The sequence below is a fragment of the Xiphophorus maculatus genome, chromosome 20 (genome assembly GCF_002775205.1).
Source record: "Xiphophorus maculatus strain JP 163 A chromosome 20, X_maculatus-5.0-male, whole genome shotgun sequence".
NCBI classification, from domain to species: Eukaryota; Metazoa; Chordata; class Actinopteri; order Cyprinodontiformes; family Poeciliidae; genus Xiphophorus; species Xiphophorus maculatus.
In genome coordinates this window covers 22,023,567-22,045,134 of record NC_036462.1, presented here as the reverse complement: position 1 = coordinate 22,045,134, position 21,568 = coordinate 22,023,567, and the positions used below count along the sequence as shown (strand labels likewise).

Below are 21,568 nucleotides of genomic sequence, written 5' to 3'. Positions count from 1 at the left end.
TAATTGTAAAGTTTCTGTAACGATAAATACCTTATAATCTTGAAGATACAACAGAAATTGTGTTCAACATCTTAACGTACGATTATAAAATCAATCTGGCAACAGTAAAGGAGCCGTTATCGTCATTCAGCTGTCACCGCTGCTAATTAGAGAGTTTAATCTTTGCATCTATTTTTAGTTCCTGTTCTTTCTTCAGTAACAGTGTGAAGCAGCAGACAGCCGATCCGATGACAAGCAGCACAAGGACAGTTGAAGTAAGCAGAGTACAAATTAGCATTTTGGTTTCCAGATTACTTCGACATGGATTGTTCCGTTAAGTGTTAAAAACTGAGCAAGAAATTACATAACTACAGCAGCAGCTCCGGCGATGCTGTACTTGGCCACTTGGTTTGGTTTAAGACATTATTGCCGTGGGTTTATTTTCAAATGCGATGGACTCGGTGATTGAAAAGAAAGGAAAAAAAGAGATAAAAGAAAGGAGAAGTAAGGCAAAGAGATATGAAAAGAGAAAGAAGGAAATAGAATACAAAAAAACAACCTAGAAATCTGCTTCTACACCTACAGAGAGAGAAAAAAACAAAACCAAGAGACAGCAACAAAAAACATATAACAATACCAACGTCACTGAAAAACACAAGACACTAATTAATACAAGATGTATTTAGTTCATCTATCGGGTGTAAACACCTGAATCTGAACACCAGAGGTTTCTCGTAGAAAAAGTTTCTCCATAAGAATGAACCTGGAGGAGATCGGAGCCACAACGATCCAAAGGTCTCTAGAACACAGGAGGCCTAGGAGGACCACTGGGAGGACCACTGGGAGGACCACTGGGAGGACCACTGCAGCAGGGTCCAGTACTGGCTGCAGTCAGAGCCTGGTCCGCATCGCCGGCAGGAAGCCGGTTTGTTTCTGGTCATAACTTTTGGAAAGACTTTCAGGTGCAGTAAAAGTGAGGACCTTAGGATTGTGTCTCTGCTTTTAGCAGATGATGTGGTTCTGTTGGTGGTTCTGTTTATCAGAGCCGGATCTCCAGCTTTCTATGGGGCAGTTTGCTGCTCCGTGTGAAAACCAGCACCTCCAAATCAGCAGAGTAAAGAACTTTGTTTCGTTGAACCTTGCTCTTGATGCAGATGATTTGGGGTTATTTGCTAAAGACCGGCATGTCAAAATCATGACATAAATTCCCAGTGATGAAACAAACATCTGCAGATTTTTGTTCCATTGAAAATTTATTTACACCCACAAGCAAAGGACAAATAAAACCCTGAGTAAAACACTTCAAAAGACTCTCACACAGCTAATGCTTAACAACCAGTTCCAATTCATTTCACACTACAGCTAATGGCAAACTGCCCAGAGATTGTGTGACCAGAGGTGTACCTGCACCATCACATTATAAGTCTAATGTCAGTGAGAGAAGAATTGCAGTAACTTGAACAAGTATTTGCCCCCTTTCAGATCATTCCACTTTTTTGTAACAACTTTTATGAAGCATGACCTGACTAAACACACAATGCAGCTTCCAAATTGTTTTTTTCTTCAGAATGTAATGTCACAAATCAGTGGACACCATCCCTCACCTAGCAACCCCAGGTGAGGGATTGCTAGGGGTCAAGCCCCCCTGCTAGGAGTTGCTCACCTAGCAACCCCTAGCTGAGCTCCAGCACATCTGGTCAGCTGGTTTTACTGCAATATCTACAATGGCTGCTGGAAAAGACAAGTGTTTTGTTGTTCAAATTTAGGAACGACTTGCTGCATTGTTGTTGGTTGTGCAGGAGGCTCTACTTCTGCTTTTCAAAGATGTACGGTTGTGCAATTGCACGTCTGTTTGCAGCCATTTTTACGTGCGAGTGTAGACGTTGAGTTGAGGTCAGCAGTAGCTTATTTAAAGTAACAAGACGCCCTAAAACAGCTCTTTCTGAAATAGCTCTAAATAGTCCGAACTGAGCAGACTAAAATCTCATTATCAAAGAATGATTTTGTGCAAAAAAAATGTATTGAACATGTTTTGTATCAACAATAGATCTAATATAACCTGTTCGAGGAAGCATAATAGGTCACATTAAGAAAAATTGCTTTTTGTATTTTTGCTCAGGGTTGCTTTCTCTTACATTAAAGCTAATTTACTGACCTGAAAAAAAACAAAAAACAGTAGAAATGAAGAGATCTGCAGAGGGGAAATACGTTTCGACTGTAGTGTTTGTCTTTGGTCTATGTGACATGGGTGTGAAGGTGACGCAGGAACTCTCCTCGTGTGGTCGAGTCTCCGGGAAAAACTGCTTGGCAGAAGTCACAAACATGCGAGTGCATGGCCACGTCAGACATCATGGCTCCTCCAGACAGGTTCAGGAGGCCTCCATCAGTCATCGGCATCTGAAATAGGTCAAAACTTTACAAAAATAACACAACAACCACACATTTCTGACCAGAAGACGCTCACCATTGCTGTGCATGGAGCTCTGCGTTCACCAGGGCCATTTTGTTCTGAAGGCTTTGACCTACTGGGAGGATCTGCGTGGTATTTCGAGAACTCCGTATTGAACATGAACGGGTTCAGCATCTCCGTCTTCACGTCCTGCTTCCTCTGACAAGGCATGTTCACGCTGAGCTTCGACATTCCTTCAGCAAGGACACCAGCAGCACAGCCAACATTTCTGGAAGCGTGCTCAGCCCCGTGTGGCGGCGTGGGGTCTGGTCCTGCAGATGTCAGTGGTTGAGGCTTTTCGTACAGAAACGCAGGGACCTCATGGGAACACTGGACCGGGATAGAAATCAGATCGCTCACTTCTACTTCTGGAACAGAGACCCCTAGATTAAAAAAAAAAAAATTTGTTTACAGGTTTACTTTTGGTGATTGGAGCGCTGCTGGTTAGCATTGGAATCAAAATTCATACCTTGTTGTTTCTGCAGGGCTGTTGTCAGCTGGTGAAGCAGAGCTGCCTGTCTGAGGCACAATGACCTGAGGCGAAGAAACTGCTGGTAAAGTTCACCGTACGCTTCCTCCATCTCAGGGCTCTGCAGACAGTCAGCATCACTGGGTCAGTAACAGCCATCACAACAGAGTATTTTGTGTGTAATTTGTGTGATTTCAGCTGTTCCCTGAAGGCCTCAGGATTTAGAGAACATTAGTGAATAAACAAAAGAAAGAAACACAGCTGACAGGTCAGGGATGAACTGTAAAGAAGAGTTAGGATATAAACTAACATCCCCAACTCTGAACTTGTCACTGAACACCGTTCTGTTGGAGCACAACGTGAAACTGGAGATTGGCCATTTGGGCTTCAGATGTTAATCACAAGAATTGGTGATATTTATTCTTATAACAACAAAATCTGACACCTACAATTCAATCTATTTACAACAAAACTATTAAAATGCTGTTAGTTTTGGGGGTTTGCAACCATCGTTAATTAGAATGCTAAAACACAATTCTTATTATAAAACATAATTATGATCATTAAAAACTGTACAATAACTTCCCATCTCTACAGCTAACCTGTACATCCACCTATACTGAAAACCGACCTACTAATTTCTGCAACTCTGGAAGAGCTACAGAGATTCTTGGCTCAGGTGGGACAAACTGCTGGTAGACCAGTTACTTGGTGTTTACGCTACATTTTAGAAGAGAACAGCTGAGAAAGTCAGATTGCAAAAAGTTATGTAAGGGACACAGCAAGCAACAGTTTACACACGGCACAAACTGAGCTGTTTCGGTAGCATGTAGTATGCTACGTGTGGAGGAAAGTGACGTTACGTTCCGTCATATAAATCAACCACTTTGTGCAGAGTTGTTTATGCTGTCTTCATCTGGTTAAACTCACTGTTACAGAGAGATACAAGCACTGGTTGCTGCCACTTAAAACAGAAAATATGGAGATTTATCTTATAAGACTTCTCTAAACCCTAGGATTTCGTCAACAGTGTAAGTACCCAAACATCACTGAAGAAACCGCTCTCTGTTGATATTCTGTTAGCTATCAGCCAGCTACAACCCTAAGTCATCCAGTTTCATGTTGCACATGAACATTGGCTCACTTACCCCTTGTGTGACTGTCCGTCCTCAAAAAGCTGCAATCAGGCCTCAAAGTCATCCAAACTTCCTGCCATTTAAAAAACAACAAAACATTGATTGTAAACTTGAAGCACAGTTACCTTGCAGAGTCTACGACTTGTTCATGGATCCTAAATCCAGTCTTCAAACTGAATTTGAAGACTGGACAAGACTGGACTTTGGCCCGATGCCCGAAGTTCTTTTGATGCAACTGCACAAAGTTGGTATATGAAACAGTCAAACAGAAGGAAGTAGCTTTTGAAAACAGAGAAGTGAAACTCCTTCAGTAGAAAAAAAAGCAACATTGCAATCTGCCATACAGACATGTGCAGTGACCTTTGTAAAAATGTAAAAGGAAGACAGATGACATTTTCATCCGTTATCTTGTAAAGAAAAACAAATATGTTTGAATTATTTGCTGTTTGATCTAAAAACTTAAAGGATGGCATTTTTTGTTAAGAGAAATAAAACAAAACAAATTCATATTTCTATGTTCCCAGAAAACAAATTTTTTTTTTTTTTGGAATATGATTCAGTTTGACATTTAAAAACATGAGCTGCACAGCGGTGCAGTGGTTAGCGTGCCGGCCTGGGGTCTCTCTGCATGAAGTTTGCATGATCTTCTTGTACTTGCGTGGGTAATTTGGCTTCCTCCCGAGGCTTTGCAGATGTAGCTGTGTGCAGAATCAACTATGCTACACAGACGACACTGTGGTTTTGGAGGACCATCAGATTCAGCCCATTAAAATTCAGACTTAAAACAACAACCATAGTCATACTTTTTTTATTTATTTATTCATTTTCATTTTGCTTGTCCAGACTCACCAGAGCTTTAAAAATAAATCCATTAATCTCTGGCATATAGGCGTGGTGAAGTTGGCTAAATGTTTTCAGTTACTTTTTGCTGTTATTGTTTTATTCATTAATTTCCCTCATGTCATGCCCTAAAGGAGGGACACGCCCCACACTTTGAAAACCCATCCATCCATTTTCTAACACCATTTTCCCTACCGGGGTCGGGAGGTGCTGGTGTCCATCTCCAGCAAACGTTTCGGGCGAGAGGCGGGGTCACCCTGGACAGGTCGCCAGTCTGTCGCAGACTTTGACAATCCCCTGTTCTAAATTGCATGCATGGCCAAGGTGTTGCCCAGGTAGACACCAGTGATCCTCTAATTTTTCGTTTTTCCAAGTCAAGCAGTCAGATTGAACAAATACCAAAAGCAAACTCTCTGCGTGTCAAACTGTATGACGGGAGTAACTTGGAAAAGGTGTGAGCAGGGTGTCTGAAGTAAGAATTGTTCTTAGCACAACAGAAGTGAAATTCCTGCCTGGCAGAAAAATTAAATACCTATTTCTGGTGACGTTTTATTTTGTTTTGCACTTCCTCATTACTTTCCTTTAGATGAGAAAATCACAGCAACCATACGCTCTAGGCTAGTTAGACTCACAGTAGTGCAATTTGCTCTAATTGGGCCTCGGTTTCTCTAAGCGAACTATTTGTTTTCCGACTCTTTCTTAAGAATAAATCCTGTCACTCTTAGAGAAAGGTGATTAAAATTAGCGTTTATTCGGACTTACAGTTTTTCCAGCAGCGGAACAGTGACGGACTGAAGGAGCAGAAGATCCGCATTTTTTTTTTCCTCTTTTTTTCAGATCCATGATGTCACCACACCTTACGTCAGGTAAATCACTTCCTATGAAGCTGCCTTCAAAATAAAAGAACCAACTTCTTTATTATGGAGTGAAAATAGCCTCAAAATATCTGTGCGTGTGTTTGTCCAAGTTTTTTAAACTTCATTAATCAACCTGTTAGTGTAATGATACACTGGTTTTGAATGTGAATTTGCATGAGATTGCTCTCAACAAAGGAAGTATGGACTAAAGTTGATTTTCCACTAACATTTGAATATTTGTGTGCGTAAAATAGACTTTAAATAATTTCAAGATGCAATGGCTGGACACATAAAGTAATGTATTGTAGTCTGTTCACACAAAAAAGACTGGGATGCTTTTTTTTTACTAACCAGAACCTGGAGCCAAATCAGCCCTGGGGAGTGTATGCAATAACAATGAAATGCAATCATTTACTACAATCCAAGTGAGAAACACATTTTTTTTAAAAACTAATAAAAGAGACTGGAGTGAAGCTTCAAATATCATCACTGTATCCCGACAGAAATCTGACTTTTGTTGCACTTCTCAGATAACAGTGAGAAATTGTGTTAAATTCCCAGCTCATTAAGTTAGCACTAAAATGAAATGAACGCATCGCTGGTGTATTTTGTAACCTACCGACCACCGGCAGCTTGTTAATGGTGTCACATTATCGGCAGGTTTCAGGAGGCTGACAGAAAAATCCTCCCACAGCAGTTTTCGAGCCAAAACGAGCGGACTGAGTGAATTCAGTAAACAGAAGTAAAGACCCTCCTGCCTCTGTTTTCACAGGCTGTAAAAGCTTTTAAGTTCTGTCTTTAACAACTCCTCATGTTTCCAGCGCCATGTGGGCAGCTCTTGGCCTGGTAAAAGTTTTTTTGGTGTATTTTGACAATAAACTCAAAACATGTTAAAAGTTAAAGAGGCCCAGCGGAGTTTAGTTTTCAGCAGTCAGACTGTGGTTCGTTGAATGATGCGGTTATCTGCTTTGGACCACCTGCCTGTGTTGGTGTGTTTGCACCATGTGCTTGCTTTGACCTTGAGCCCCCATTTACATCCACATCCACACTCCCACACACCCCCACTCACACACGCACACCCCCACATACATTATCGCTTGTCCCTAAGATGCTCCTCAAGCTTTGATCCCTCGGTTGGGGCTCTCTGAAATGCAAGTGCATGCATCCATGCTTGTGTTGTGTGTTGGGGTGTGTGTGTGTGTGTGTGTGTGTGTGTGTGTGTGTGTGTGTGTGTGTGTGTGTGTGTGTGTGTGTGTGTGTGTGTGTGTGTGTGTGTGTGTGTGTGTGTGTGTGTGTGTTTGCTGAGGGGGTGGTTGCTGTGAATAACTATCAGGCAGTCGGCCAGGATCTGTCATCTGCCAGTGCAACACTATCCCTCCTGTCAATCCTGTTTTATAATTGTAACATTCTCGTATTCTCCGGCTGAGCAGGGAGAAGTTTCCAACATAGTGACACACACACACACACACACACACACACACCCGCGCACGCCCACACACACACAAGCAGCACCAACTGCGCTTGATAGATATATTCAAATTCTCTCTTCAATAGGTTATTTGATTGCAGTTGAAATAAATGTCAATTCTTCCATTAATGCCAGACCGATTTCACTCTAAAACTTTGACAGATAACTTTAGCTTTAGCTTGTACGATGTAAACAAAAATATTTAGTGCAACTGGATCTCATTTTTGCCAGGGCTTTTGTTGAGTCGCTCAGGCGTTAATTCTTGGAGGTTCTGGTTCTCGTAGTGTTTCTCGTGCCTCAGAAATCTCCTGCCTTAAGAACGAGCAGCTTCCAGGGAAGGAGTCGTCTCAGGGTGCTGAGCAACCAATCAGAAGCAGACTTTGGAGAGATTCTAACCACAATGCCTTGCATAAGAAAAATAGATCCTATCATTGTTTCTTCTACATTCTTTAGACCATGTAAGTTATTCATGTAGATAAAACTTTGGATCAAAAGCAATGAAGTACATATATATGATACTTATCGGTCAGTCCATCAGCTTTACTGTCTGTGCATGTCTGATGGTGTGAAGGCGTGCACTGCTGCACATAACAAGAGTAACTTCCACACCTCTGAAGGCCCCATCAATGCTGACATACCCACAGCATGCTGCCTGTCTTTTTTGTGTCTTTTTTTAGAGAAGGCCTGGCATATAATCATAGATAAAATACCAAACAAAATTCTGCACGTACTACTACAGAGCGGCTCCATAAAGGACTCAGAGTGTTAAACTGTCATGCCTGTAGCCAAGACCGGCCCCGCATTGAAAACATTTGACACACTTTGAAACTAAAAATACAGCAAAGGAGGCCCTGAACTGCTGAGCATCAGAAATATATAGCAAGAAAGAAAGGAAAAATATCCAACACTCAAAAGTAAAAGAACTGGTTTCCTCAGTTCCCAGCATTCTGAGAGGAAATGGTGCAAATTAGCCTCCCGCAAAGGAAAGTGAGGGGAGCTTTTTTGAAATTGCTGCCATTAGCAAACATTAAAACTAAAATCATCAGACGACCAGCTGCTCATATTATTACTCCTACGTAATTCATCTATTTTGTGCATTTGATGAACTGAGTTCCTCTCAATTTTGCATATGTTAAGAACTGTTTGTTTCCTTTAGTTTTTTGCTGTTTGTACTTGGGTGAATTCTCAAGAACAAATCAATTAAACTACGTTTCACCATCCCTTCATCTCACTCTCTATAAAATGACCGTTTAGATGGCTAATCGTTCACTTATGCATTTAATCCTGGGGGAATAATACCCTAATACTGTGATGTGTTACATAGAGTTATCACAAGGTGTCACGAGCAATGACAGTCGCCCTCTCGTTTATCATGGGACATTCTCAGTGAGGGAGACCAGATCCAATTACTGAGGATACTGTGGGCTCAACAATGATCTGGCTATAAATACACCCATGGTGGGTTTTCCACACTCAACAAAACACCTACATAGAACCTGATGCTGCTGCGTGAATATACATGCATGTATACAATTTCACAGGGCACCTTATAGCGTGTACTCAAAGTACTTTGTCTGTACATGTGTGTTTTAAAAAGCAATATTACAGAAGGACTCATGGAAAAGTAATTACTGGAGTCACCACGGGGAACTGAACTGCTTCTCAAAGTTATTTACAGCTCAATCCGTCAACAAACAGCAGGTGCAGCATCCTCACAAACAAACCTATTAGCTTTCCTCCCTGTGGAACAATGACATCTCCGGCAATCAGCTGCTCTCTCTTACTCACACAGAGATCCATTAGTGACAAACTGCATGATTCGATTGTGCTACATGCGGCTTCTTTGCTTTTAGTTTTTATCTGTTGACAGTTTTTAATCTGTTGGTCAGCGGAAGAGGATGCAAGCTTTGTTTAAGATTGAAAGTGCTTCGTCTAATAGCAACTGCACTCAGAGTCGTGGCGTTTGGACTTGGCCTTGGACTGCAATTTTATCCATCTCTTCCAAGTAGGCTGCTGTCTTGGTTTATCTATTGTCAGAGAATTGCTACATTAGTGGCTGAAAATGTCTTCATCTGCATCACACATCATAGTTCTTTCACTGCTACTGAAGCATTGTCATGTTGCAAAGTGTTACTGTTACACCACAATATTGTTATTTAGTGTTAAATCCCATGAAGTTACTTGTAGATACATTAAATACTGCTGCGTTTCACCTTCTCTTAAAGTTAAGATACGTTACTTTAATTTAGTTCATGGTAAATTACGTCATATTGCTTTTTATCATCCATACATTTTCTTACACTCTTGTCCCTAGTGGGATCAGGAGGTGCTGGTGCCTATCTCCAGCTAACGTTCTGGGAGAGAGGCGGGGTCACCCTGGACAGGTCGCCAGTCTGTCGCAGGGCAACACAGAAACAGACAGGACACACAACCATGCACACACACACTCACACCTAGGGAGAATTTAGAGAGACCAATTTACCTGACTGTCATGTTTTTGGACAGTCCGGAGAACCCGGAGAGAACCCACGCATGAGAACATGCAAACTCCATGCAGAAAGACCCCGGGCCAGGAATCGAACCCAGGACCTTCTTGCTGCAAGGCAACAGTGCTACCAACTGCTCCACTGTGCAGCCTGCTTTTTATCATGTTACATTGAATTAATTTACATTTTAAGTTTAGCTACATTACTATAAGTTATGTTACTTAACATTAAATCAGTCATTCCCATGTTACATGTCACATTACTTAAATTTAACTGGAGCTAAGTCAAGCTAAGCTGCATTATGTTATGGTACATACATAAGTAAAATTAAGTTTTCATTACTTATTGTCATATAAATTTGCCTAATATTACATTTGTTTATTACTTTGTGTAATTTTCACAATGCTTACTGTTAAATTTGGTTACATTACTTATTGCTATGTTAGATTTGAAGTTGCATCACTTATATTAAGTCATGCCAACCAATTTAAGTTACTTATTGTAAAGAGACAAGAAGAGAAAACGAAGAGCAACCACTTTAAAATGTTATCTACATCATATTTCTTTTAAAATGAATTGAACAAAATGAAATATATCGAGTGATTAAATTATGAGTCTCTACTGTTCCATTTTGTCACATTTGTAGTTTTGGTAAAAGAGTTGTACAAAACAGAATGTAAAGAAGAATTATCGATGATAATTGATCCTTTTTGACTTTGTAACTTTCATCACAAAAGAATGGTTGAAACTGTATCGCAAATGTAGCTGAACGCTAGAATATAACCAAACCTAAAGAGATTGTAGGGTTCTGTTAAGACATTTTGAGGAATTAACATCTTGTCTGAAGTAATTAATAAAATCTGCATTATTTGTCGCAATTACAGTACAAATAATACCTGATTTGTCCCGATTTGTACCCGATTACAGTGCATCGACATACAGTACATCAGTGATGGGTTGTGGATGGATCTAATTCTTAAAGCATGTCACCAAGGAATAAAGAATTGTCTAAACAAGAAGCACTTTAAGGTCACTAAGTGGGCAGGTCTGTCTCAGTCCCTCAGAAAATCTGTCGTAGGAGCTTTGAGTCACCAAACTCCAGCCAAGAAACATTGAACAGCATTTCACTACAGAGCAACACTGATTTAATTATGTTGCATTTTAGCATCAAAAAGTTTTTTCTCTCAACAAATATTAATTAATTTGAACTTTTACGTAATGCTTTTGTTTCTGGATTAATAATTGATATTCTGCACCCTTACAGTAAAATAAACCTATAAAAACATATTATTTGAGAAAATTTACAAAATAGCAGGAGATCAAATAATTATTTCCTCCCCTTTAGGAGCACATTGTTAAGATATCCCTTACATACAAACTGTAAACAGAGCAGAGAAAAGTCTTCAACTAACTATGAGTAAGATCCTCCTTTTTGCAGAATGTTCACATATTGTCTTGCATTCTTGTATTTTTATTGTATTAATGTTGCAGTTATTTTTGTGTTTGTGGGGCTTTGGATGCAAATCAACATCTTGCTAAATCAGATATATTTAGGGCTGTGAAGTACGTTGATGCACTGTCATATTAGAAAATTAATTCAATTAAATTTGTAAAATAAAAACACATTATTTTAGAGGTTACAATGCAAACTGTACTTGTAATGTTAACTTTTCCAAATCAAGATTTTAGATTCCACTCTGTACTTTATAAGTAACAATGAAAATATTAGGTTAAAAATGTCCTGCAAGCCCCTTGTTTTCTGCTGCATGGATTTTTTTTTTTAAATCATTTTAGTCTGGGAGGTTTGTTTACAGATCCCCATGATAAGTGTCGGGGCTTCAAGGCCATGGTTTGTTCCTAAAAGCAGTATTGTATGTCAGGTCAGAGGTCAAAAAGCCAATGGCAGCTCCAGATGGTAACTTTCTACTTTTGGAAAAAGATGGTGTCAAGAAACACCGCATCTCAACGCAGGAGATACTTTGGCATGAGGAGGTATTTTGAGTTTGAGTTTGGGAAACATGAAGGGGCAGCATGCCTGACCTGTTGTAGTCATGGGGTCATAAAGAACAAATCCTGATTTTCAAAAGAGATTTGCAGTTTTTAAATCAAATATAAAATATGTTCTCGGTTAAAATGAACCGCTGCCTCTGTCTTTGTTCTCATGAAACCAGACGTATCTGCTCGGCACATTGTTCGAGGCTTTTACAACAGACTGCCCGTGCCATTTTGTAACAAGAAGGAAGTCTCTGTGCCGGCTAATGTTGCTTTTACCTCCTCCTCTTTTCACCCTGTGTCCCTTTTTCCATTCTATCTGCCAGTGCGAAAATCCAGAGGACCAGTACGAGGTGTACAGTCTGATCAGATGTCAAGTGCCTGAATGCCGTCAGGGCAGCAGTCATCTGCGGCCGAGAGGCGCATGGTGTCGCCTTGCTCTGGTCAAAAATGTTGCCAACATTAACACCATGTTTGACAAAACTGACACCACCTCAGTGAAAAGGACTTTGTATTATACTTTTTGCCACAGTGTTATGTAACAACCAGAAAGTTCTGCTGCCTCTTTATTTAAACTCCCGACCTGCTACAATTAGAGAGAAAGAGATTAGATAAAAGATTTCATCATTTCCTCGTCCTAATCTCAAATTGGCATAATTAACCCTTTCATGCATGAATTATGATCCTTTGTGTCAGAATTTTTTTTCCATTTTTAAAATTTTTTTTTCTTAAGGCATAAAAAAGGTAGGAAATCTTTTTTTGTAAAAATAATTTTTTTATTTTTTTTTTATTTTTATGTGATCAATTGTAAATTTGTCCAAATACAAAGTTGTTATTTGAAAAATACATCAGTAGTATTGTTCCTTAGGGGTTATCTGATGTAACAATATTTTTTTTACTTGCAAGACTCGTCTACAGTAGAAGGAGGGACCTGGTCGGTTCTCATGCTTTTTTGTCTGTCGGCCATATTGTATTTAACAAAAATAATTTCTTGCATTTGCAGCTGATGGCCAGTAGTTGATGGTATATTTTATGATGCATTAGTGTCCACTTCAGTGGTCTGTGTGCATTTATAACATAAAGATCCACAGGAAGCACAAGAAAATGGCTTTTAGATAGCTGTCCACTGTAGTGACCACTATGCATGAAAGGGTTAAACAGTAAGGTTGTTATTGTAGACGAAGGAGTGAATTTAACTCATTCAAAGTTATTTATATCAGGCTGGTCTCTGTCACTGTCATATTACCTGAGGGAAGAAATGCCTCTTGCTCTTTGGACATCACCATGCCTGTGTTTGGGACAGAAAATGAGCTGGGTATCTAAGTTGAAAACTTTAACAGCTTTAAAAGGTATTGTCTCAGCCCAGGTCCAAAAGTCTTCTCTTTCTGCAGAGCAGGTTATGAATAAATTGAAGGTTTTCAAATGAATCAGTTTCTGTATGATTCCTAAAATTATAAAACTGCATCAGTTAACATGCTAATCCTACCGCTGCATGCAATATTTTACAGATGGATAGGAAAAATCTTTATCGTTACAAACTTTTGCCAAAGATTTTGGTACGTAACAGTTTAAACTTTTGAGACTGTTGAGCAATAAGGACGGCAATATAAACTGATGAAATGTTTAAATATTTGTATAACTTTAGGGTATTTGAGGTAAGAAGGAAAAAATAAAATGTATTCTCACACAGATCCTGACTTTTTGAGTTATTAAACATAAAATGTGAATCTGTTAACTGTCAATCAATTCATTTTTTTCTATGCTTGATAAGAGATAAAATTATGTAATAGTTGTAAAAGCTGTTTTTGACGTAATTTACTAATTGGTACTTTTTGTTTAAATAGTATTTAAATCGTACAGGTTTTTCTGTAGGTAATAAGCTGGAAAGTTGACATTATGTTTTTTACATTGGCGTACTTTAGAGTGAACAAGAGTATGAAGTATGTATATATATATATCTCATAATCTACTTTTGTTCATATTGTGCATGTGTCGGGATGAAGGTGTAAAACTTACAGATGTTTCAATACATTAACTACTAGGCATTAAATATATTTTTAAATATAAAACAAAAAAATGAGAAATTGGCGTAATACATATTCACAAGGTTAAAAACTTTTTTATCAACATGACGCACAAAATATAATCTCTTGAGCAATTATTTAAAAAGAAATGACAATGACTGACTTTTGGGATTTTTGCCCCTTCTAACAAACGCTATGGCAACATTTCCACTGAGCACACACACCCAAACAAGAACCAAACCGTAAGAGAAGAACTGTTCGTTCTGCATGAACATCAGTCTTTATAGCTGCTCATCTTGTCGTCACATTTCCCTGTGAGTCCACAAGATTAAAAGAAAAGTCAAGAACTACATTCAATATGTACGAAACTGAAATACAAGATGAGGCTGTTAAAATGTAATTAAACATGATGTGTATGTAAAATGTACCAAGACAATTTGGATTCTATTGTTGGGACAAGAAGACGTGGACATCTGCTTGGATCTATTTTGATCTCAGATGGAGTTGCACTTTTAACTTTCATTACCTCAAGAGAATGTGAACTGGATGATATTATCTCAGACGTTTCATCACTCAATAACCGTGTCATTGCAGAATGAACACATGACTCGGTCGCTTTATATCAACAGGAGCTCTGATACACTGAACCCTCCACATTTAATGGCACGCCTAGTGGCCGTTCTAAAACAGAAATTAAGTGTTTTTAATTTACAATTCATGCTTTTCAAATTAATTAGTATGTGTAGAAACATTTAGTTAGCATTAAATTATGAATTTATGTTTCTCTATGGTGACGTAACAGGGACTCATTCTTTTTTGGCAAATGAATCAAAATGGGAAAAACAAGAAACCAAGAAAATCAAGACAGATGAATGTTAATCTTAAAGAAGTTTAACAAAGAAATGTATCTTGAGGTCACAAACTGTAACAATAATTTAATTTAAGGCTTTTCTATAGCTCTTGAGATGCCAATAACTGTGAAGGATGTTGTACACTTATTTTATGTCTATCGTGAATGTGGGCATATTATGTTAGTTAGAGGTTAAAGGCTTATAAAGGCACTTTGTATTTATATCCTGAACATCATCTAGTTTCACTGTTAAAGCACAAACATGTTGCAGCCACTGTGAAAGGAGTTTACCAGCAGTATCTGCTTTAGCAAGCTGCTCCAAAAAGGCAGCACAGACCTTTTTATTTAGCTTAAGGCGAGAAGGTTCATATATGATTGTATCAAAATAAATACTTTGCTAAACTTTGGTCCAAAACCTTCCAAGAAAGCACAAATAGAATTATAATTTATAAAATGTATAAGGAAATATATCTGTGCTAAAGCTAAAGTTTTAGCTTCAGAGTGGGATCGTGAACCAGTCTCTTAAGAAATTAGTGTTTCTGAGTACGCTGGAGCACCGCATTGCCGTCTTCTAAGAAATTCAGATCTTAAAAGCTGCAGAACACAATAACGCTAACACATCTACCTTAGCAACAAAGTAAATTTACAAATCACAGAAATCATACTAAAAATATGCTGATATAGTTTCGGCACTGATGTCAATCCCTTTTAGTGCCATGAAACATATCACATTCACTTTCAAAATGCAATAGTAAAAAATGATGGTCTCTTAGAGAATGTCATGCCTGGTAGCCCACCAGTCAGCGTCTGATGTGGACAACCGTTCTTCTTAATGCTGCCATCTCGCTTCCTTTGCTTGTACTGTTTGTCACACTCATCACAGTTTTTATTTTAAAAGGGAAGTGTATCCATAAAGATTTTCTCCACAATCGGAGGAGGAGGAACCAAGTCTTCCAGTTTCAAGTAAAAGATGCGCTGCCGGCCCTCAGTGCACAGAGTCCTCAGCTCTGGGAGCTTGCCTAGCAGACGGGACAGGTAGTTGGGTTGCGTCCGTGTCACTTCCGATCCAATTCCACTCATGTGTTCCCTTAAACAGCTGATGAGGTTGCTCTGAAAGTCCTCTACTCTTTTGGGCTCCTTCAGGCCATGGCGATCTAGGCATCAATTAAGCTCCAGTCAGATTTGAGTCTTAACCACAAATGTTTTAATCAACAGAAGTTTGCTTATCTGAAAAGGAGACGGAGGAACTCACCAGTGATGATGACAAATGCTGAAAGACAGGCAAACAGAGAGTTGTCTAAGTTCATGCGGTGAAGACTCTGTGAAAAATCCATGATGGAGTCGATCCAGCCGCCAAAACTGTTGGCGCACTGCTGCCGGTGGAGGACCAGGCCGTTGCAGAAGATCAGCTTGTTCTTCTCTGGCTTCGACCTGAACAGTTTTAAACAATTAAAACAATTAGAGCACTGAAATGTCAAATATTTAAAACATTCAGTTTGATTTGAAAGTGAAGAAATATAACCAACCTGTATGCAACACGAAGAATGAAGAGCTCCACAAAGGCAGACTCAAGAAGAAGCTCCTGGTCCTCTGCACAGAAGTCCATGAATCCCGGGATGGTTTGAGCCCAGTTTCTTATTACATCCAAGGCACCGGTCAGCAGGTCGTAGAACTGCTGGATGTCACCGGCGTCCTCCTTTTCTTTCAGACTGTCTGACCTCTCCTGGTACTGCAGAGAAACAAAAGAAGATGATAAATATCCTGAAGCTCAAAGGTTCTATGAAAGGAGAGGTTTGGATCAAGTGAGAGCCGTAGGTTTACCTTGGAGTAGTCGAGCTTTTCGATGCCCGGGTCAGAGTCCAAATGAGCCCTGATGAGAGAAGCGATGATGTTCACACTGGGAGTTGTTGACAAAGCCTCAACCGTGGTCTTAGGTTTAGAAGGTAGGCGACCTCTGCGACCTTTGAGGCTGTCTGTGCGAACAACTGAAGGGACAAGGAGACATGCACACATGTATGAGGATTACATGTCACCTGATACATATTTCAGACAACTTCAGTATCGCTTTCAATGTCGCCTTCAGCTGGCACTGTAAAGCTCAAGTTGCACATGGCTTTGGTTTCCAAAAACTGCCACTGCAAATCTCGGTTTGTTGTCGTCATGCATTAGATGCAAGGTTTTCAGTCCTCTGCTCTGCATGTTTAAGGGGTTTCCCTATTTCCAGACTTAAATAAGTAAGATATTAACACACTTCTGTTGCACTTGATGGTACTTTGAGAAAGAACTGCAGTGGTTTAATTCAGGTTTTTCAGGAGCCCAGACAAACCTGAATTAAACCAAGATTGAAAACCACTGCGTTAGACCCTGAGCCCTCCAGAAGAGTCTGACATTGCTTTACCTTCTTTGACCATTCCCACAGCAAGACACTTCTGGAAACGGCAGAACTGGCATCGGTTTCTCCTCCTCTTATCCACCGGGCAGTCTTTATTGGTGAGGCACACATACTTTGCATTTTTCTGCACAGTTCGCTGTGAAACAAAAGACAAAAAGCATTACTACCATATCTTGCAGAGACAACTCTGTATAGCAGCATGCTATTAATAGCAAGTTGCTATGGAAAGTCAACATTACTGATAGCAACATGCTATCAGTAATGTTGGCATGCAATACCAAACAGTTTCAGTTTGCTAATGATTCCTATATACTAATTGGCAATGTTTTCTATTAATAGCGTTTCTAATTAGCAACATGTAAGGAAATTGGATAGAAGCGATGATAATATAAATAGCATATGTGTCTAAACTCAGTTAGGCTTTCTCTTTCTTTGTGGTTTGTTTTCTTTCCCTAATTTTTAGCTCAATACCTGAATATTTCCAGAGGAACATTTTGCCTTTAGATAATATAAAGCTCAAAGGAGAGCAGTGTTGTGAGAGCATGTTTAGATTAAATTAATATTATTGTTATTATTACAACGCTATTTAATACCAAAGAGCCATTAGCTGGATCTGGATGTGTCCATCCATTCCTATGTAAAGTCTTTGCTGTTTTCCCACAAAACATCTTTAAAAACTGTGGATCTGCCGCAGCATATAGGTCTAATGGCTTTTTCTTCCACTGTCTTTCTTCAGCTTTTAAAGTGCATATTACAGAATGTAGTGCTGTGTAACGCAGGGTTTTTTTTCATGTTAGTTGTATTCATATTGCACAAGTTATTAACACGTTGTGCGTCAAGTCTTCTCTCCTCTGCTGCTTGTTTGTTGAATAAATCCCACATAATAAACCAGATGGAAGCTTAATTTCTTTCTCACCTTGAAGAAACCTTTGCATCCCTCACAGGTTCGGACTCCATAGTGCTGACAGGATGCGTTGTCGCCACACACTGCACAGCGACCCTCACTGGATCCAAGGCTGGGGGTTTTCTGAGACATCATAGCCTCCTCCAGTGCCCTCGGGCTTCCCAGCCGTCCATGGTCCAGGGACAGGGGGGGACAGTGAAGTGGGGAGACATGCTGATGTTGTGAGAGATGAAAGAAGCCATCTTCTTGACAAGATGGTAGATCCTGATGTTGACCCAAAGGAGAGTGCTGCTCCTGTGCATTGCTGAAGGTAAAAAATGAAAACTGCTGCGCCATGGTGGCCTTCTCAACAGAGGAGGGGAGGGCTGGAGGGAAGGGGCTGAAAGGGGAATCCCAGACAGCTGCAGACTCAGTCTGAAAGCCTGGTGTTGGAGGAGAACCAGTGCCATAGATGGGGCTTCCATAATAATCAGATCCACATGATGAGTGTGTTTCTTCAAGACAGCTGAGAGAAAAGGATCCTGGGTAGCAGCCATACACTTGAAGATCATCCAGCTTGAAGGCTTGGTTCTGCATCTGTGGGCTAGGGCTTTCGGCTGCAGCAGCATGGTTGTAAGAAGCTGCAGAGGCAGGAGGGGAAGTGGTAACCTTGCAGGAGTAAGCATCAAACTCCCCAATGTAACCATTTCCCATCAAGGTGTTGATGCTAGGCAGTGAGGATGATGACAGCTGGTCCTTTTGGCCAGAGATTTCCATCGCCAGTTTGGCACTGAGGTCAGGATTTAAGAACTCAGAGCTGAAGAAGTTGTCATAGGGCAGAGATGCATACTGGGCTTGTACACAGGGCATCGCTAAGAGACAGGAGACAATTGAAAATAGATGTTAGTTGCCTCTTAGTTCAAACATAAATGCTATTTTGTTGATATGTTGCAAAAGCCACACTCTGTTCTGAGGTATCTGAAGGTTTTTCAATGTATCTTAATCAAACTTCTATTTTTCATATTGTAGCTAAGCTCTGGGTATTAAGTTTTTTCTTTCACAATAAAGGTACAGCTTGACCAATGTATTTTTTCTGCATTAATTTCATGTCGTTTTAACCAGAAGTCAGTAGCAGCAGACTGACAGTCAGGCTGAGCCTACGACTAAAGTTTACTCCAGTTAAAAGAACCTGGTGCCGCTCTACTGTTGTCTCAAGATGAAGGATTGATACAAATTCAATGACTCAATAACCAGTTTACAAATAGAAGCTGCATAATCTGTCTATAAGATTCTACTGTATTTGCATGAATTAGATTAGTTTGATTTACAGTTAACTGGATGCTAACTAGAACTATTTGTCGTGTAAAGTGTGTTAAGGTGTAAATAAGCTCAACATTACCATTGAAAAACTGAAAGATATAACAATATTTTGTATTATTTAGGTTTATAACTTTCCCTTTGTACCCATGTAAACAGTAGCCAATGTTAGTGCCTTGAAGGTGCTCTGCTTTGTTTCACCAAACATGCCATTTCTCTTGCCTAAGGTCCTATCACTCCTCTCTGGAAAATGCAGACGGTGGTCCGGCAGATCACTCGGATACTGTCAGATATTGTGTTACCGGCTGCTAATGCTTTGAAAACCTCCTTCAGTGGAGGGTAACCCTCTTTCACAGCAGCCGTACCATGGAGTGTTGCAGATTGCATTTCACGTCTGGGATAGTGCCAGTTAGAGTGAGAAAGGTGGCGAAGCCTGTTTGTATGTACGTGTAACTACAGCTTAACATGCACCCACAAGCCCTCTAATTTCAACATTTTTATTGTTTTTTGATGGTTATCAGAAGCCAAACTGATATAGGGCTACTGTTTCTTTTAAAAAAAAAATCAAACTTAAAAAGATAGTTAGATTTGCACAAATTTCTAAAAAATAATAAACAGCATTCATTTTAGATTTGCTGGCCTAGTTTTATGTATAAACTGAACTTCCCAAAGTTCCCACATTCTGGAAATACTTCATTTATATTCCTGTTTTACAACTCATTGCTCGTTTATAAAGTTAGTTAAATTTGCTATAGTGATGTGTCTGGTTTTCAATGGTTTCATAATTAAATTAACTTGTCTTGTTTCAATTTGTCTTGTTTTACAGTTACATTATTCAGGCTGAAATAAGTCAAACAACCTGATTAAACATAATAATAACGCTGTAGTACTATGTTAAACTGGATCAGTCTTGACTAGGTAAACCTTACAGTCTTAACAAAGCCTCTAAAATTAATCTTTTTTAAAAAAATAAAATACTTCAACTATTATGCCACATTCCAAATCAAAGTTGCTCCAACTTTAAATTATGACATAACTAGCAATAAAAGTGTAAACAAGCCAGCTTAACTTACAGGCTCCCGTGCGAAAAGTACTTTCACTCACCTGTTCTTTGTGATTATCCGGATTCTGAAGCGTTTTTATCTTTTAAAACTGGAGAAACAGTTGAAATCACCTCTGTCAGCTGCTGTCGGCACACCCACCCATTCAGGCTCACACTCTGCCACACACACGCTGGGTCAGAGCAGTCGGCTTCCTACACTCTTGTTTTATTTTGGCCGCATCGACAAAAAGGCGGGCCGATGCCCAAATATGGTGAACGGCACAGCAGAACGTTCCGGGGGCGCAGCCAATCAGCGTCGAGACGCAGACGTTGTTCGTGGTGACGCACGCACGGGATTCCATTGACGCAAGAGCCGAGAGTGAACGTTGGTCTAAATATAGCCCGCGGCGTTCACATGGGCTATTACTGAATGAAAAAAGGCTAAAAATAGCCTTAGTTAGGAGGTGAAGACGTTTTTATCTGGAAATTTAGCTTTAATGCACGTGTGGGGTGTGTTATCACGGATCAGACCGGGAAACAACCACTTTCTTTCTAATTTGGATAAGGGTTTGTCGTCTGTCAAAAATCAAACTGTCAACTCTCCAAAAGAGGCAACAGTTAGATGATTTCAAGTTCATTTTCTTTTTATAGTACATTTTATGTGTTTATACTGAGGGGAAAAAAAGCCAAACTGTGCAAGACCAGCCCACCTTATGCATTTTAAACTACAAAATAAACTATATACATGTTATCTGTTTTATTTATTTGTCATTATAGTTGTAATAGACTCATATTCTAGTCATACCGACCACTCAAAGCACTTTACAGTGGAACCTTGTTCTCTCAAATACACACATTGGTGGGCAATATGGGATTGAGTGTCTTGCTAAGTGGCATGTCAACATTTAGCTGGGTGTAGGGATTAGAAATTCAGAAAAACATGGATGAGGGAGTTTAATGTTGGAAAAACATGACTGATCTGCACAGAGCTTAACCTCAAATGGACAGAATACCTATGGGATAATCTATTAGCCGGACCTTCACGTCCAACAACAGTGTCTGACCACACAAAGGCTCTTCTGTAAGAATGCTGACAACATGTATTACAGCTGCAACGTTGATCCAGCAACATGATAAATCTTATTAAGAATGGGGTGTCATTCAAGTTCAGATGTTAAAGAAGGTGGATTAAAAAATCCACCTGAACACTATATTGTCAATATGGTGTATTTTTTATATCTTTATAGCCAGTCACATTGTTTGTCAGTTCCCAGCATAAAAATATAAATATTTTTAGAAAGCTATGACTCACATTACTGTTTTTGTGGTGTATTTTTCTTGATTTTTCATAAACAAAATAGTTGCACTTGGCTCCTCTTTGTGT

At 39.6% G+C, this 21,568-nt stretch overlaps 2 protein-coding genes and 1 long non-coding RNA gene across 5 annotated transcripts; 1 reads left to right on the top strand and 2 right to left on the bottom strand.

The window, feature by feature from the left end:
• Positions 1–1,215: 1,215 nt before the first annotated feature.
• On the bottom strand, positions 1,216–5,716 carry LOC102225367. Of its 3 annotated transcripts, none has more exons than XM_023324859.1 (5): positions 5,636–5,716; positions 4,046–4,106; positions 2,898–3,018; positions 2,444–2,811; positions 1,216–2,376 (listed from the first exon to the last, which is right to left on the bottom strand). In XM_023324859.1, exons 3-5 carry the CDS (start codon positions 3,007–3,009, stop codon positions 2,215–2,217), a joined length of 642 nt encoding a protein of 213 aa, XP_023180627.1. In that variant the 5' UTR covers positions 3,010–3,018; positions 4,046–4,106; positions 5,636–5,716; the 3' UTR covers positions 1,216–2,214. The 3 variants fall into 3 exon arrangements, with proteins under 3 accessions (XP_023180627.1, XP_005804362.1, XP_023180628.1); XM_005804305.2 differs by having other exon boundaries at positions 4,046–4,268; positions 5,636–5,697; XM_023324860.1 differs by lacking the exon at positions 4,046–4,106 and adding an exon at positions 4,159–4,268 and having other exon boundaries at positions 5,636–5,697.
• LOC111605844 lies at positions 5,650–17,972 on the top strand. Its single transcript, XR_002751855.1, has 3 exons — positions 5,650–5,739; positions 16,970–17,040; positions 17,887–17,972. It is a non-coding gene; the product is annotated as an uncharacterized LOC111605844 (long non-coding RNA).
• Positions 13,770–20,400, bottom strand: LOC102238311 (probable nuclear hormone receptor HR38). The gene is made up of 7 exons (XM_005804270.2): positions 20,247–20,400; positions 17,859–18,697; positions 16,949–17,078; positions 16,372–16,535; positions 16,077–16,279; positions 15,803–15,981; positions 13,770–15,704 (listed from the first exon to the last, which is right to left on the bottom strand). Exons 2-7 carry the CDS (start codon positions 18,693–18,695, stop codon positions 15,442–15,444), a joined length of 1,776 nt encoding a protein of 591 aa, XP_005804327.1. The 5' UTR covers positions 18,696–18,697; positions 20,247–20,400; the 3' UTR covers positions 13,770–15,441.
• Between the last annotated feature and the right edge of the window lie 1,168 nt (positions 20,401–21,568).

Bases quoted from the DNA above. Each gene is read 5' to 3' on its own strand.
- LOC102225367 (XM_023324859.1), bottom strand. From the start codon at position 3,009: ATGGAGGAAGCGTACGGTGAACTTTACCAGCAGTTTCTTCGCCTCAGG. The intron at 2,812-2,897 runs GTATGAATTTTG...TTTTTAATCTAG, and splicing joins AGCCCTGCAGAAACAACAAG to GGGTCTCTGTTCCAGAAGTA. The intron at 2,377-2,443 runs GTGAGCGTCTTC...GACCTATTTCAG, and splicing joins GAGCTCCATGCACAGCAATG to ATGCCGATGACTGATGGAGG.
- LOC102238311 (XM_005804270.2), bottom strand. From the start codon at position 18,695: ATGCCCTGTGTACAAGCCCAGTATGCATCTCTGCCCTATGACAACTTC. The intron at 17,079-17,858 runs GTGAGAAAGAAA...TTTGTTTCACAG, and splicing joins GATGCAAAGGTTTCTTCAAG to CGAACTGTGCAGAAAAATGC. The intron at 16,280-16,371 runs GTAAACCTACGG...GTTTCTCTGCAG, and splicing joins AAAAGCTCGACTACTCCAAG to TACCAGGAGAGGTCAGACAG.